The sequence below is a fragment of the Eretmochelys imbricata genome, chromosome 1 (assembly GCF_965152235.1).
Source record: "Eretmochelys imbricata isolate rEreImb1 chromosome 1, rEreImb1.hap1, whole genome shotgun sequence".
NCBI classification, from domain to species: domain Eukaryota; kingdom Metazoa; phylum Chordata; order Testudines; family Cheloniidae; genus Eretmochelys; species Eretmochelys imbricata.
Genome location: NC_135572.1, coordinates 46,971,446 through 46,985,004, shown reverse-complemented (window position 1 = coordinate 46,985,004; position 13,559 = coordinate 46,971,446). Strand labels below are relative to the sequence as shown.

General features: G+C 44.2%; 1 protein-coding gene across 3 annotated transcripts in view; it reads left to right on the top strand.

Annotated features, from left to right (window-relative positions):
• Window positions 1-13,559, top strand: part of FLT3 (fms related receptor tyrosine kinase 3) — a 77,920-nt gene that overhangs the window by 12,787 nt on the left and 51,574 nt on the right. For 2 of the 3 annotated variants that reach the window (XM_077809839.1, XM_077809848.1), the window contains exons 2-3: window positions 5,977-6,101; window positions 12,866-13,071. In XM_077809839.1, coding sequence (XP_077665965.1) covers window positions 5,977-6,101; window positions 12,866-13,071 — 331 coding nt within the window. Of the gene's footprint in view, window positions 1-5,976; window positions 6,102-7,620; window positions 7,680-12,865; window positions 13,072-13,559 lie in introns of those variants that run through there. The other variant, XM_077809858.1, reaches the window with a different exon arrangement.

Sequence of the window (13,559 nt, the reverse complement as noted above, 5' to 3'; positions counted from 1 at the left end):
CAATGTGCATTATTTTGCATTTATCAACAATAAATTTCATCTGCCATTTTGTTACCCAGTCATCCAGTTTTGCCAGCTCTCTCTGTAATTCCTTGCAATCTGCTTTGTACTTAACTATTCTGAGAAATTTTGTATCCTCTCCAAATTTTGCCACCTCACTATTTACCCCTTTTCCCAGATCATTTATGAATATGTTGAACAGCATTGGTCCCAGTACAGATACCTAGGGGACACCACTATTTACCGCTCTCCATTCTGAAAACTGACCATTTATTCGTACCCTTTGTTTCCTGTCTTTCAAGCAGTTACTGATCCATAAGAGGACCTTCCCTCTTATCTCAAGACAGCTTACTTTGCGTAAGAGCATTTGGTGAGGGACCTTGTCAAAGGCTTTCTGAAAGTACACTAGAGATCCACTGAATTACCCTTCTCCACATGTTTGTTGACCCCCTCAAAGAATGTTAATAGTTTTGTGAGGCATGACTTCCCTTTACAAAAGCCATGTTGATTCCTCCCCAACATATCACGTTCATCTATATATCTGATATTTCTGTTCTTTACTACAGTTTCAACCAGTTTGCCTAGTACTGAAGCTAGTTTTACTGGCCTGTAATTGCCAGGATAGCCTCTGGAGCCTTTTTAAAAAATTGGTATAATGTTAGCTATCCTCCAGTCATCTGGTACAGACGCTGATTTGAGCGATAGTTTACATATCACAGTTAGTAGTTCTGCAATTTTATATCTGAGTTCTTTCAGAACTCTTGGGTGAATACCATCTGCTCCTGGTAAGAATTCTTTATAATGGAAAATGTTAGATAATTTAAATATAGGAGTCACCACTACCACCACCACCTATAATATATTGAAAACTGCAAAAACAATCGCTGCAGGCTAGCAACTGATAAAGAAAGTAAAATAGAGAAGTCTTGTGTCCTAAGACCTTGAATAATATTTTATGGTCAATGAACCAGAAACAGTGTGCTATTCCTGAAACTCACATTCAATAAGTAATTCCTAACATTAAACTTAAGGCTGCTTTATCTGTGTATGACATTTCAGTTTTTGTCAGGTAGCATAGTGCGTAGACCCTGGAATTCAAAGTGCCAGATGACCGTCTGTGAGATCATAGCTGTCACTTTCTTAATTATTATTATTTCATTGACAAGAATCTGTACAAACATTCAGATTTACAAGGCAGTACCATCTTCTGGCAAACATATGTCAAACCTAACTCAATAAAATTCTTCTTTCTGCTACCACTGAAAAAAACAAATCCTATGTTTCAGGGGCAAGATCTGATGTCACTTTATAATCCACAATCTCTGTTTTAGTTACATATAAACATAAGGTGCATTCCTCTCACATTGGTGAGGCCTCATCTGGAGTACTGTGTCCAGTTTTGGGCCCCACACTACAAGAAGGATGTGGATAAATTGGAGAGAGTCCAGCGAAGGGCAACAAAAATGATTAGGGGTCTAGAACACATGACTTATGAGGAGAGGCTGAGGGAGCTGGGATTGTTTAGTCTGCAGAAGAGAAGAATGAGGGGGGATTTGATAGCTGCTTTCAACTACCTGAAAGGGGGTTCCAAAGAGGATGGCTCTAGACTGTTCTCAATGGTAGCAGATGACAGAACGAGGAGTAATGGTCTCAAGTTGCAGGGGGGGAGGTTTAGATTGGATATTAGGAAAAACTTTTTCACTATGAGGGTGGTGAAACACTGGAATGCGTTACCTAGGGAGGTGGTAGAATCTCCTTCCTTAGAGGTTTTTAAGGTCAGGCTTGACAAAGCCCTGGCTGGGATGATTTAACTGGGAATTGGTCCTGCTTCGAGCAGGGGGTTGGACTAGATGACCTTCTGGGGTCCCTTCCAACCCTGATATTCTATGATTCTATGATTCTCTCACTTTGAATAGGAACATTAGTGTAAATGATGAATTCTCTGTAACTTGAAGTCTTTAAACCATGATTTGAGGTCTTCAGTAACTCAGCCAGAGGTTAGGGGTCTATTTCAGGAGTGGGTGGGTGAGGTTCTGTGGCCTGCAATGTGCAGGAAATCAGACTAAATGATCAGTGTTCCCTTCTGATCTATGAGTCTATGAAGCTATTACCCCTTCATTCTCTAGAAAGCTTGAGTTTCATCGCTGTTCTTCCTGGATATGACACTGGTGTAGTTTGCAAACTTCAGAATGACTTTGTCTGGGAATATAATAATTTTTCCTCTGTCACTTTAGCTAAACCCACTCCTGGTTTGAAAATAAAATCTAACATATAATTCTTGTGGATCAACAATCTGCTTAATGCTTAACTAGCAGAAAAGTAGCTTCTCAATTCAATATCTGCCCCAAAAAGCAAGGTCTTTGCCCTGGATATTAGCAGTTTAATTTGCTACCTGGTACTTGACTTTTAGCAGCATTTTCCCAGGTATGTACTTTAAGAACCACATTGCAGGATTGCAATTTAAATGTTGGGTGAAATCTTGACCGCACTGAAATGAATGAAAGTTTTACCATGGACTTCAATGAGACTAGGATTTCACCCTCTGCATTTATTCTTACACAGTTTTGAATGGAAATGAATAAATAAATAACACAGGCATAGTTTCTGGGACAGTGTTTTATTTCCATTCTGTTCTTTATACCATTACAATTCAGCTTTACCAGGTATGATTATCCTTACTCAGGATTCTTTACACAAAGTTCCAGATGAGTGTTTTCTCTCTCTACAGTTCCTACTCTGGGATATTGGGAGTGTGAATGACTAGCGGAAAGCGATCATTATCCAGTATTGTAGTTGCCAGATACCACAATGCCAAACTACGAACAGTGTAGGCAAACTAGGAGTGAAGAAGAGAGTTGGAGGAAAGTTGAAAATGTGATTGCAAGCGTTATTTCCTACCTTGTCTCCACCTCAGCACCTTCATTTTCTTTCCATGTTCCAGACTTTGTAGAAAACTGTTGGCTGCCTTTTCACATGTATAAGCTATGTTTCTTCTCATCTCAAAACAACTGTATTTACTCCCCATTGATTTCAAGATCCAGTTCAAAATTGCCTTCCTTATTTTTTTTAAATCTTTTTGGACTTGCTCCTGCCTATTCTACTTCACAGACCTGGTCTGTCTCTGCTCATCTAGCATTTGGTTTCCCTCTGTCTCTGCTTGAATTCGGGCCATTGTATACCTCCATTTCTGTGTAAATCTCAGCTGAAAGTATTTTCTCCATTGCTTAAATCCAGTTTAAAATGGTGCCAACGGCACCGTGGGTCTGAGCCCACATGCAGAAGGGGCTGCAGCACCCCACTCCACCTGAGCTCCACCCTGAGGCCCCTCCTCAGCTCGGTCTCTTCCTCCCAAGGCCCCACCCTTGCTCCTACTCTTCCCCCTGAGCCCCCACTCACTGCTCCCTCCTCTCTGCCCTGTCTCCTCTTCCCTCTGCTTGCTGTTCTCCACCCCCACCCCCACCCCCATGTGAGTGGCAGGCAGGGCAGAGTGTGGGTGAAGCAGGGGGCAGGGCCATGATCTGCGTGTCAGGGTCCACAAAAGATTAAGCCAGCCCTGCTTAAATCTCTAAATATTTGCTATTATTCAAGGGGCTATACCCTACCAGCGTTTATTGCTGTGAGCAAACTCTTCAAAGTCAAGGGATGAATTTGGCTCAACCTTAGAAGGTGAATGGCCATTGTTTGGATTAAACAGCTGAACCAAGAAAGTGATTAGAAGGATGGATGGGTTGAGCATTTGGGGTCAGATTCCCAGCTAGTATAAACTGGTGTAGCTCCCTTGAAGTCAATGAAGCAATGTTGGTTTATGTTGAGGATCCAGCTTTAGGTCTGTAAGGAGGATCCCTGATATGAAATGAAAAGAAAGAACATGCAAAAAACAAGTGCAGAGCAAGGATGATAGAGAGGAATTTTGTGGAAACTGCCAATGAGAGATCCTGAAATAGCAAAGCACCTGAGGAAGTTGTACAGGTATCACATTTCCAAGATAGATGGACATAGGTTATCACATGAGGTTACCAGCATGACCAAACAGAATTTATAAACATGTAAATGAAAATGACAAAGGAGAAAAAAATTATAAATTCCCATTAATGCCTTATCTAAACCAGTGGTTCTCAGAGATATGTGTACCCCACAGGGTATGCAGAGGTAGGGTTACCGGACAGCAAGTGTGAAAAATCGGGACAGGGTGGGGGGTCATAGGTGACTATATAAGAAAAAGCCCCAAATATCAGGACTGTCCCGGGGGTACATCAACTCCTCAAGATATTTGCCTAGTTTTACAACAGGATACCTCAAAAGCAATACTGCTGTCAGTACAAACTAAAATTTCATACAGACAATGACTTGTTTGTACTGCTCTGTATACTAAACACTGAAATGTAAGTACAATGTTTATATTTGAATCGATTTATAATTTTATGGTAAAAATGAGAAAGGAAGCAATTTTTCAGTAATAGTGTGCTGTGACACTTCTGTATTTTTATGTCTGGTTTTGTAAGCACAGTTCTTAAGTGAGGTGAAATTGGGGTATCCAAGGCAAATCAGGCTCCTGAAAGGGGTACATAGTCTGGAAAGATTGAGAACCACTGATCTAATCTGTCTTGGACTATCTGCAATTTTGGTGCCTCCATCACCTGCCTTGATTTTCTGTTTCGCTGCTCAGTTATTCTTACTCTGACTGCATTTTCCTAATATCGAGCCTAATTTTTTCCTTCTTTATCTTTAGACTCTTGCTTCAAGTCCCACCACCTTAAGAATCAATGTAAACAATGTGGCCGAAGCTTTTTAAGTATTTTGAAAGAACAGCTCTATGATGTTATTTTGGGATCCCATTCTTATTTATACAGTTGAAGGCTGACTTGAGGAGCTTATCAAAATCACACACAGATCACTCCTCTGAGTTAGTTCCTTATTTTTACTTCTCTTTTTCTTGTTTCTGTGCATGCTTAGGTCTTGGGTTACTGTATTACACCTATAGGGCTAGATTGTGGTTTTTTAAAGCCATGACCGGGCATGGGGCGAGTGCGGAGCCACACCACACCAGCAAGAGCACGAAAGAGATTATACCTCACAGCAAGCAGAATCTTTCCCATGCTACTCCTTGGGCACATGGAGAGTATAATTTGCTCGATCCATTGGAATGAATCAGGATGTTAACCCTTAGTGCCATTGCCAGACTCTATGGGCCACTGTGAGGTTGGGGAGGGGAAAACCAGGGCCTTACCTCCTTCTCGCCATTCCCTGCCCCCTTTCCAGCATCCGGAACCCAGGAAAAGCAGAAGCAATGGTCCCTTTACTCCCCAGAATGCAGGGAGCACAGGGACAGCTACTGGGAGAGGCTGTGTAAGTAGGGGAAGCTTCTTGCTCTCCCCTCTGCCTTGGCATGGCTGCCCAGGGGTTGCTCACAGACTGGGACATAATGTGGCTTATGATCATTTTATCCTATCTTTAAGATTATAAGTAGAAATGTAAGTCATAAAGAGTAAGGAATTCCTCACTTTCTATGTAGGGCTAAGTACTGCCCTGGCTAGTGCAGCAAGAATGAGAATTGCTGGGCAGGATTCTATGGGTGAGCTGGGAGTGGGATGAGGACATGTATGGGGCTGCACTTTGCTGCTGCTCTGAGCAGGAGCACCCCGGGTTCCTGGGTGACAGACAAAGCATCTTGGTGACAACAGGCACGGTGGAACATTAGCTGGCAGCTGGGAGATTCTGACCTGATGCTGCTGAGGCATAGACAGCACGACCCTTTAAGAGATTCTGACACATAAGAGAACTAGAAGATGTGGCTCATGATCCATAGGGGGCGTCAGGCAGCCACCCAGTTCGCAAGTATAAAATCAGATTGTGCAAGTGCAGGTAAGTACATGGACTTTTGCCTCTCTCTGTAGGTTTTGTTGCATCCTGTTTTCATTAAAATCACGATTATCCCCATGTAGATGACAGTATTTGTTTTCCATTTTGGTTTTGCAGTTCTTGCTATTACAGCAACGACTTTCACTTCTGCCACAAGACAACATATATCGGAGATTACGTGCATGTTAATCAACCAGCAGAGTAACGATTCAAGAACACTGGAGTCATCAGAATTTCCGGAGGTAAGCTAACAGTGAATGAATAGCTAACCACAAAAAATAAAATAAAATAAAATAAAAATTCCTTATCCGAGATTAGGAAAAATATTAGTAGAGAAAGAAGCTTTGAAATCCATGCTGAGTTTAATATTTTTGAACTAGAAATAAGATAAATATCTAAAATGTAACTTTTGATCATTACTATGAGATTGTCTCACATAATTTGGCCTAAATTATTCACCTCTGAGTATATTTTGAAATGTATAAAGAAAAGGAAGTGTACAGTTAGAAAGACAAATAATTTGGACAGGGACTACGGCATCAAAGGTCGATGTATGAATCAAAGCTCAATTTTCCCTTCCAGTGCTGAGTTATTGGAGGGCTTGAAGGTCAACAACAGACCCTGTGCAACTGAAACCTATTATTTCTTTTAGAGACTTAATTACAGAGACAATCCTATACACTCTTTTAATTCTTGGACAAATAAATGGATAGTTCTGCCACACCCAGAAGTACACAAACAAGAAGGTCCATGATTTTCCAGTGCTGGGTACCAAAAACGTAACACTCAAAATTGCAGCAACATGTCCTTCTGAATGCGAGAACATGAAGAATGTCCACCTCCTCCTGCCACAAGGAAATCAGATAGCATACATTTTTATGAAGATTACCAAGGGTTTCTCTGGGATGGTAATCCAATTTCTGTAATTGTATGTTCTCAACTGTATACATGGTGCTTTCTACAATATCCCATCGGTATTCATGTTCTGCTGCTTATCTCACATACTTTTCCATATCAGTCAGCTAATTGTTAATGTGATAATCCCATTTAGTAAATTCAAGTCTTGTAGGGCTAGACTGTGCCATTTTATTTTGCTGAGCAGAATAAGGAGGTTTCTCTAGCTACTCCCCACTGGCAAATGGGCAGGGAAGTGGAAGAGATGGACAGGCATTTGGATGGAAACTTGGCTTCGCCCCCTGTTCCCCTCCATCCCTCACTGGGAACAATAATTGGTCAGGCACAATGGAAGGACATAACATGCACCCTTCGATGTGCTGCAGTGAGTTATTTACTTTCACACACACTCCACCCCACCCCACCCCAAGCAGAAAGAAATCTTAGGGATGCTCTTAGAATGGAGTAGTTACATGCCACCCTTTTACTCAGGCTGAGCCTAAAGGCTCAACTATTCTTCACTGGCTTTCTGAACCAGTGTAGAATATTTGTTTTTCCATTTGAGGTACTCCTTTAGTCAGGGCTTAATTTGTGCTGGGGCTTGCCAAGACTGAGCTCCAGCACCTCCAGGCTTGGCAGTTTGTAGCCCCGGCACCTCTGGGCTTGCTGCGTCAGTTATGAATGTAAAAAAATTGCTTGAGCCCTGGCACCTTTCCCGATAGACAAAAGTGAGTAAATGCATGATAAGGAAGGTCATAGTGTATAGTCTGTTCCTTGGTACGGTACAAAGCGTGGAACAGAACTCCAGCAATATACAGAATGACACACAGCATGGTGCTAAGAGATTTCCTTGCCTTGGGTTTGCAGTAGAGGCCTGAAGGAAAAGGATGGTCGTGCAGTGCTTTTATCCATGGAAATACCTAAAGGTAGGTGAAATCTGGAGTGAAAGCTTGAGTGATGTGTGATCTTAGCCCTGGGCTACACTACAAAGTAAGGTCGAAGTAAGCCACCTTGTGTTGACCTAGTTGTTGTGCATGTGTCTACACTTCAATTTGTCTCCCACCGATGTAAGTGCCACGTTACAGCAATGCAGTAACACCACCTTCTCCAGAAGCACTGAGCCATGGTTGATGTACTGAGGATGGCGCAGAACGAATGTAGACACTGTGTTACCTGTGTGGATCCTAACCGTCCTCGGTAGCTTTCCCACACTGCCCGACGCTGACCGCTCCAGCCACAATTGTGAACTTTACTGCCCCGGGGTCACGGAGACCATAAGGCCCCCATCCCTTTAAAACTCTGTGAATTTTTTTAAATGCTTTCTCCTGGTGGTCCAGCATGGCAAGCACACCTAGTAGCTCTTCATTGTTGTGCGCAACTGCCCAGCTGGCCATGCTGGCTACACATGTCAGACGTGCTCTTGCCTAGAGTAGACAGGAGATATTGGATCTCCTAGGCCTGTGGGGAAAAGAGGCTTTGCAAGCACAGCTACAGAAACATGGACAGGTCTGAGCAGATTGCACAGGGGATGCTGGAGAAGGGGTATGACAGGGATCAGCAGCAGTGCCACGTGAAAGCCAAGGAACTGTGTCAGGCATATCAGAAGTCCAGGGAGACCAACAGTCAATCTGATGCCGAGACACAGACCTACCACTTTTACAAAGAGCTGTATGCTGTACTTGGCAGAGACCCCCACTACTGTCCCACACACCACCATGAATACTTCCAAGGAGCCCAAGTCACAGGCCCCTGGCATGAACAGTGAGGACAAGGAGGAGGTGGAGGAGGAAGAGGAGTATGGGGGATGTGCAACCGGCGAGTCCAGCTATGCTGCGAGCCAGGACCTGTTTGAGACTCTGTACCGCAGTCCAGTCAGTCCTAGCAGTCGAGCTTGGGCAAGCCTGATGCAAAGGCAGATCCTCGGGTAGGTGTGTACATTTATTTCCCATTACGGTGATGGTACCCACAACTTAACAGGACACAGCTATCAACTTTTCATGAATTTACGTGTACTAGGAGAGGTAGCAGTACAAACTGAGAGAGGCAGCGCGTGACTCTTACATTTGGGGAAGGGGGGCACAAGTGCCAGAAGCTCCCTAGAGGTGGGATTGGCCCCACTCACCACTCCACCCCGAGACCCCGCTCACACTCCATCCTCGCTTTGCTCTGAGGCCCTGCTCCTGCTTGGCCTCTTCCTGCCCCCATTCCGCCTCTTCCCTCAGGGCCCCACCCCCACTCTGCCTCTTCCCTCGAGGTCCCCTTCCCCTACCTGCTGCTCACTTCTCTCCGGCCCCTCCTAGAGCCGCCTGCTGCTTGTTTCTTTTTGCCCTCTCTTGCCTTAAGGGCAAGTGACAGGGAGAGAGGCAAAGCAAGGGTGGGAAGAGGCGGAGGGTGGGTGAGGCCTCGAGGGGAAGAGGCGCAGCTTGGGAGGGGCCATGGGGGAAGAGGCTGAGTGGGAGCGGGGCCTCGGGGCAGAGTGCAGGATGGGCCACAGTCCAGATGCCTGTGGCCCTCCAGTTCTCAGGAATTTCTAGCAGCACTCCAAAGGTGGCAGGCTGATGCACCTCCAAAGGGGGTGCTTCTTATACCGGCATTTCTTCCAAGCCTCTATACCCACCACTCATGGGTACCATGTTATCTGCTTTTTATTCCCCTCCAGAGTTAAGCCGGGGGGCGGTGTGTGTGCGTGTGGAGCAGTTTGTTTAGGAACAGAGAGGTGTCCCTTGCATTCTCCTGAGAGATCTCGATGAAACTTTCATGGAGGTACTCTGCAGCCCTCTGCCAAAGGTTTCCAGGGATGGCAGCCTTATTTCTTCCTCCCCGATAGGACACTTTCCTACACCAGTCAGCAATAACCTCAGCAGGCACCATTGCAATACACAGGCTAGCGGAAAATGGGCAGCAGCTGTCCTCTCTGTGCCTTTGTTACCCTCAGGGGTGAGATATCAGCTAAAATCACCACCGCCTGTGGAAAATGGCAGCAGTATTCAGTGCCAGTGCCCTGTACTCATAGTTTCACTCAATCAAGCAATTCCCTCTTCATTTCCCTCACCCTTGGTGGACCACAGTCACCTTGGGTGGTGCTGTGCGTGGTGCTGTGCACAAGCAATCCCAAGCAGAAAAGTCAATAAGCCTGTCTTGTTTAAAGCTTTAGGGGAGCAAGGGAAGGGAGTTCTGAATCTTAACTTTCAATTTACATTGTGACTGTACTGACAGTGGTACCTCTTTTATCTGCAGCTGCTGCCATTGTGGCCTTGAGGAATTCCCCACACTCATCCGCAGAATGACTGAGCCAGATAAGGAGAAAGAAGGGGACTTGGGATGACATGTTCAGTGAGATCCTGCAAGCCAATGCTGCATCAGACTGTGAGCAAAAGGCCTGGAGGGTGAACATGGCAGACAGCCTGAGGAAGGAAAGTGTGGACAGGAGAAAGGCCCAGGAGTCCCAGCGTGAAAAGGAGAGGGAGATGCACCAGGACATAATGGGGCTTCTCCAGCAGCAAAGACAGATGCTGCAGGCTCTTGTGGACCTACAGGTTCAAAAATCACAGGCTCGACTCCCTTCACAGCCCATGAAAAACTCCATTACAGCACCTCCCTACAGCCCCCTCAACTTTCCATGTGGCTTCACGGGCTGCTGCCCTACCCCTAGCATGCCTTCCAGCGGGACATGAAGGACAACCACCGCTTCACATACACTGACCTGTGAAAGCCACAGTTGCTGTATGTGTAGGTAAAATGGACATGAATGTTCATTCCCTTTTTAAGTTCTGTTCCATTATTTTATTAAGTTTTTAATGTATTTGCTTTTACATTGCACAGATTTTGCTTTGCCCTGGTTTTGTTACTGAATAAAATTATATTATCTGGAAAATAATTTATCTTTATTAGTGCTCAACGTATGCTGCTGAGCACCCAGCAGTTCTGAAAGCACCCACTTCCTTGTTACTGTACAGTGTGACCCAACTCATAGGATCAGTGATAAACACAGTATACTAATCAGTGTACTGTCAAATTAATGGGTGCATTGTCAGTGTTATATTCACAGATGTACATCAAGCACCACACAGTTCTTAACAGGCCCCAAACCATAAGGGCCAGGTAGTGCACAATACACCACAATGTATTACTGTGGCTCACTGTTAAACTGGTCTTTCAAAGCCGCCCTGATCTATATAGCTCCGCGTTGAGCTCTTCTAATAGCCCTCGCGTCTTTCTGTTCAAACTCAGCAGACAGCTGTTCCACCTCTGCCCTCCACTCTGGTGGCAACTTTTCCCCCTTTGCTTCATAAATATTATGCAGGTCACATCAGGCAGCTATAACCATTGGGATGTTTTTTTCCCTGAGATCCTATCTTGTGAGTAAACAACACTGTGTCCCTTCGGTCTACCAAAAGCTCATTCAATTGTCATTCTGCACCTGCTGAGCTGGAAGTTGAATTGTTCTTTGGTGCTGTCAAGGTGGCCATTGTACCAGGGGACAGAGGTGCAGGCTGGATTCCCCAAGATCACTATTTGCATTTCAATATTGCCAGTTGTAATCTGTTGGTCGGGAAAGAAAGTTTCTGCTTGTAGCTTTCTAAATAGTCCTGTATTCTTAAAGATGCAAGCATCATGCACCATCTCTGACCAGCCAACACTGATGTCAGTGAAGCATCCTTGGTGATCCACCAGTGCTTGCATAACCATAGAAAAGTAGCCCTTTCTGTTGATGTATTCTGTGGCAAGGTGGTCTGGTGCAAAAAATATGTGTTGCCTATTGCTCCATTACAGTTTGGAAACCCCATTACTACAAATCCATCCACTATGTTTTGAACATTGTCAAGAGTTACAGTCCTGCATAGCAGTAGAAGATTGAATGAACCTCCGCACTTGCATGACAATGGCCCCCATAGTGGATTTTCCAACTCAAAATGATTTCTCACTGACCAGTAGCAATCTGGCACTGCAAGTTTCCACAGTATGATCACCACTTGCTTCTCCACTGTCAGTGCAGCTCTCATTCAGGTGTTCATGCGCTGGAAGGCTGGGGCGAGCTTGGCACACAGGTCTGGGAACGTAGCCTTGCACATCCGGAAGTTCTGCAGCCACTGCTCATCATCCGAAACCTGCATCACAATGCGATCCCACTAGTCAGTGCTCATTTCTTGGGCCCAGAAGCCCAAGATTCCACAATCTACAGCTGCTTCATGAACACCACCAATAACCTTGAATTGGCTCTCGCTCTGTGTCCTCCAAGAAATCGTCAGGTTCCACGCTGATTCCGTTCCTTTTACGGCTCTGCAAATACTGAAGGATCATGCATCTTGTGCTTTCAATGCTTATGACAATACTGCAATGCTGTGCAGGCTCCATGCTTCCATCAGAGATGAAGGACAGCGAGGAGGGTTATGCGGGTTCATCGGACTTTTAAAAAAAGACACAAAACTTATGGGCTATAGATGACATGATGTGATACAGACAGTTGCATGCTGGGAAGTTGACCCTTTGCTCGCAGTTAGCCCTGCACAACTCATTTCTGCCCCACCGTGCATTGCCAAAATACCCCAAAAGAGTGCACTGGTTGGTGGCAGTTTGCACACTGGGGTACCTGCCCATGGCGCACTGCACTGTGCATCAACACAAGCACTCCTGGTGAACGTGCCCAGCATTATACAAGGATCCAAGTGTGCGCACACATGACTGATAAGCTCTGGCAGCTTTATGCCAATGTGACTTGTGTCAACCAAAGCTTGTAGTGTAGACATGGCCTTAATCATTAGGAGAAAGTAGCACATTACTGATTGAACTGCTACTAACTATGCTGTCAGCCCAGAAAGTAAAACTTGTTAGTATAGCACAGATCTTCCTGCATTTGTTCTTTCGGCAGAATTAAACATATTTGAGGACTAGGTATCAGAGCTAAATTGAAGAGGGAAACAAGAATGAAAGTATAGTATTAAGATTACTTTTGTTTATAATTACTATGCATAGGTATGTGTTATCAATAGGTGTAGGCATATTTTTAATAGAGTGAAGTGTTTTTTAATAGGTGAGCGTCCTTTTAAATGTTTAGATCTGAAAAACCCAGTTACCACCATTAGACATAGAAATCTGTTTTATTGCAATGCAGATGCCTAGTATTTCGGAAGATCTTGGTTGTGATTTGAGTTCTCAAAGCACAGAGAATGTCTATGAAACAGCAAAAAGTGTGGAAGTTGACGTGTTTGGAGACATTGAATTAAAAGTGATCATGAATATTTCAGAGACCATTTCATGCCTTTGGGTCTTCAAAGAGAACCAAGCTGACTGCAAACCCTCACTGGATTCAGAAAACCGGTAGGTAAAGGGCTGTACTGAATCAAAAAACCTAAATGGGATACTTCCATTAGAGCATGCAAATGGGATATTTTCCATATGAGAGAGCTTATTTATCATTTCTTTTCACATTACTTGTTATATTCCTAAACCTATCTATCTTAATTATTATCATCATCACTAAACTGCATGTTAATTATAGCTGTTTATACAAATATGCACGAGGAAAGCAATGAACTCTGGCTTTATAGTTTACAATATAGTGATTCTTTGCATTTGTATAGCACGTTACATCTGAGGATCACAACAGACTTTACAAACATTCATCAGTTCAAGCATCACAGTGCTCAAGTCAAAGAAACCAAGGCATAAAAAGGTTAATGCAATGCCTTGCCCAAGGTTACACTGCAGATCATCATCAGAGCCAGAATACCACCCTAATTCTCTTGACTGTGTTCTAGCCACAAGTCCATACTTCCACCCAGAGAGTTGAGAATAGCTGGGGTAGG